Genomic DNA, 2,500 nt, shown 5'->3' with positions numbered 1-2,500 from the left:
GACAAAATCCTGGAACTCCCTCCCTAACAGCGCCGTGGGTGTACCTACACCGCACACGGGGACAAAATCCTGGAACTCCCTCCCTAACAGCGCCGTGGGTGTACCTACACCACACGGACAAAATCCTGGAACTCCCTCCCTAACAGCGCCGTGGGTGTACCTACACCACACGGACAAAATCCTGGAACTCCCTCCCTAACAGCGCCGTGGGTGTACCTACACCGCACACGGGGACAAAATCCTGGAACTCCCTCCCTAACAGCGCCGTGGGTGTACCTACACCGCACACGGGGGACAGAATCCTGGAACTCCCTCCCTAACAGCGCCGTGGGTGTACCTACACCACACACGGGGACAAAATCCTGGAACTCCCTCCCTAACAGCGCCGTGGGTGTACCTACACCGCACACGGGGACAGAATCCTGGAACTCCCTCCCTAACAGCGCCGTGGGTGTACCTACACCGCACACGGGGACAAAATCCTGGAACTCCCTCCCTAACAGCGCCGTGGGTGTACCTACACCGCACACGGGGACAGAATCCTGGAACTCCCTCCCTAACAGCGCCGTGGGTGTACCTACACCGCACACGGGGACAAAATCCTGGAACTCCCTCCCTAACAGCGCCGTGGGTGTACCTACACCGCACACGGGGACAAAATCCTGGAACTCCCTCCCTAACAGCGCCGTGGGTGTACCTACACCGCACACGGGGACAGAATCCTGGAACTCCCTCCCTAACAGCGCCGTGGGTGTACCTACACCGCACACGGGGACAAAATCCTGGAACTCCCTCCCTAACAGCGCCGTGGGTGTACCTACACCGCACACGGGGACAAAATCCTGGAACTCCCTCCCTAACAGCACCGTGGGTGTACCTACACCGCACACGGGGGACAAAATCCTGGAACTCCCTCCCTAACAGCGCCGTGGGTGTACCTACACCACACACAGGGACAAAATCCTGGAACTCCCTCCCTAACAGCGCCGTGGGTGTACCTACACCGCACACGGGGACAGAATCCTGGAACTCCCTCCCTAACAGCGCCGTGGGTGTACCTACACCGCACACGGGGACAAAATCCTGGAACTCCCTCCCTAACAGCACCGTGGGTGTACCTACACCGCACACGGGGACAGCTGTGGTTCAAGAAGGCGGCTCACCCCCACCTTCTGAAGGGGGTAACTAGGGACGGGCAATAAACACTGGACACAGCCAGGGTCGCCCACAAATGAATAAACTGGGGAGGGAGGGACGAGATGTCTCGGGATGGGTGTCAATGTTGGCCAAGTGTGGGAGGGTCCCTGGATCGAACACATGCCCCTTCCCAGGGTCGCTGAGTCCGCTGACATTGACCTATTCTTACCTAAAGTGACCATCTCGAAGAGCAGCACTCCGAACGACCATCTGCAAGGTCAAGGTAACATCCATTACCGGGATTCCCACCTCATACCCACATGGTCACCACGACGGCCTCTTCCCAACTCCGGAACGTCGCCCAGAACCACCCCGGTCTCAGCTCATCGACTGCTGAAACCATCGTCCCTCCCGTTGTCTGCTCCAGACTCGACCACCCCCCCAGCACCCACCCACCCGCAGCCCAGCTCCCCTCTTCCAGATTCCAACGTTCACCCATCCCATGAATATCTCAGCTCAGCCAAGTCTCTGTCTCTGCCACCACCCCCAGCCCCGATCCCCAATCCCCGGGGGTCCGGAGTCTCTCTGAGCGCTAAATCACCCATCACCCACCCGGCGCCCACAGACCAGCAATGGCACGGGGGTCAAATTCACCTTCCTCGTACCGCAAAGTCCCCTCCGGTGTAACCTCCTCCAGCCCCTACATCACCTCCCTATCTCTGTAACGTCCTCCAGCCCCTACACCCCTCCCTATCTCTGTAACCTCCTCCAGCCCCTACAACCCTCCCTATCTCTGTAACCTCCTCCAGTCCCTACACCCCTCCCTATCTCTGGAACCTCCTCCAGCCCCTACAACCCTCCCTATCTCTGTAACCTCCTCCAGTCCCTACACCCCTCCCCATCTCTGTAACCTCCTCCAGCCCCTACACCCCTCCCTATCTCTGTAACCTCCTCCAAACCCGACACCCCTCCCTATCTCTGTAACCTCTTCCAGCCCCTACACCACTCCCTATCTCTGTAACCTCCTCCAGCCCCTACACCACTCCCTATCTCTGTAACCTCCTCCAGCCCCTACACCCCTCCCTATCTCTGTAACCTTCTCCAGCCCCCTACACCCCTCCCTATCTCTGTAACATCCTCCAGCCCCGACAACCCTCCCTATCTTTGTAACCTCCTCCAGCCCGCTACACCCCTCCCTATCTCTGTAACCTCCTCCAGCCCCTACACCCCTCCCTATCTCTGTAACCTCCTCCAGCCCCTACACCCCTCCCTATCTCTGTAACCTCCACCAGCCGCTACACCCCTCCCTATCTCTGTAACCTCCTCCAAAACCTCCACCCCTCCCTATCTCTGTAACCTCCTC

The 2,500-nt window shown here is 59.0% G+C and overlaps 1 protein-coding gene across 1 annotated transcript in view; it reads right to left on the bottom strand.

The window, feature by feature from the left end:
• The window catches only part of LOC121275134 (tyrosine-protein kinase STYK1-like), a gene marked incomplete at its 5' end in the record, with an annotated part of 20,172 nt that overhangs the window by 8,251 nt on the left and 9,421 nt on the right, over positions 1-2,500 (bottom strand). The window contains one exon of the mRNA XM_041182550.1: positions 1,367-1,407. Within this exon, the coding sequence (XP_041038484.1) occupies positions 1,367-1,407 (41 nt within the window). The remainder of the gene's footprint in view (positions 1-1,366; positions 1,408-2,500) is intronic.

This window comes from Carcharodon carcharias, unplaced genomic scaffold (assembly GCF_017639515.1).
Source record: "Carcharodon carcharias isolate sCarCar2 unplaced genomic scaffold, sCarCar2.pri scaffold_1057_ctg1, whole genome shotgun sequence".
NCBI classification, from domain to species: domain Eukaryota; kingdom Metazoa; phylum Chordata; class Chondrichthyes; order Lamniformes; family Lamnidae; genus Carcharodon; species Carcharodon carcharias.
This window is presented reverse-complemented; position numbering and strand designations above follow the sequence as displayed.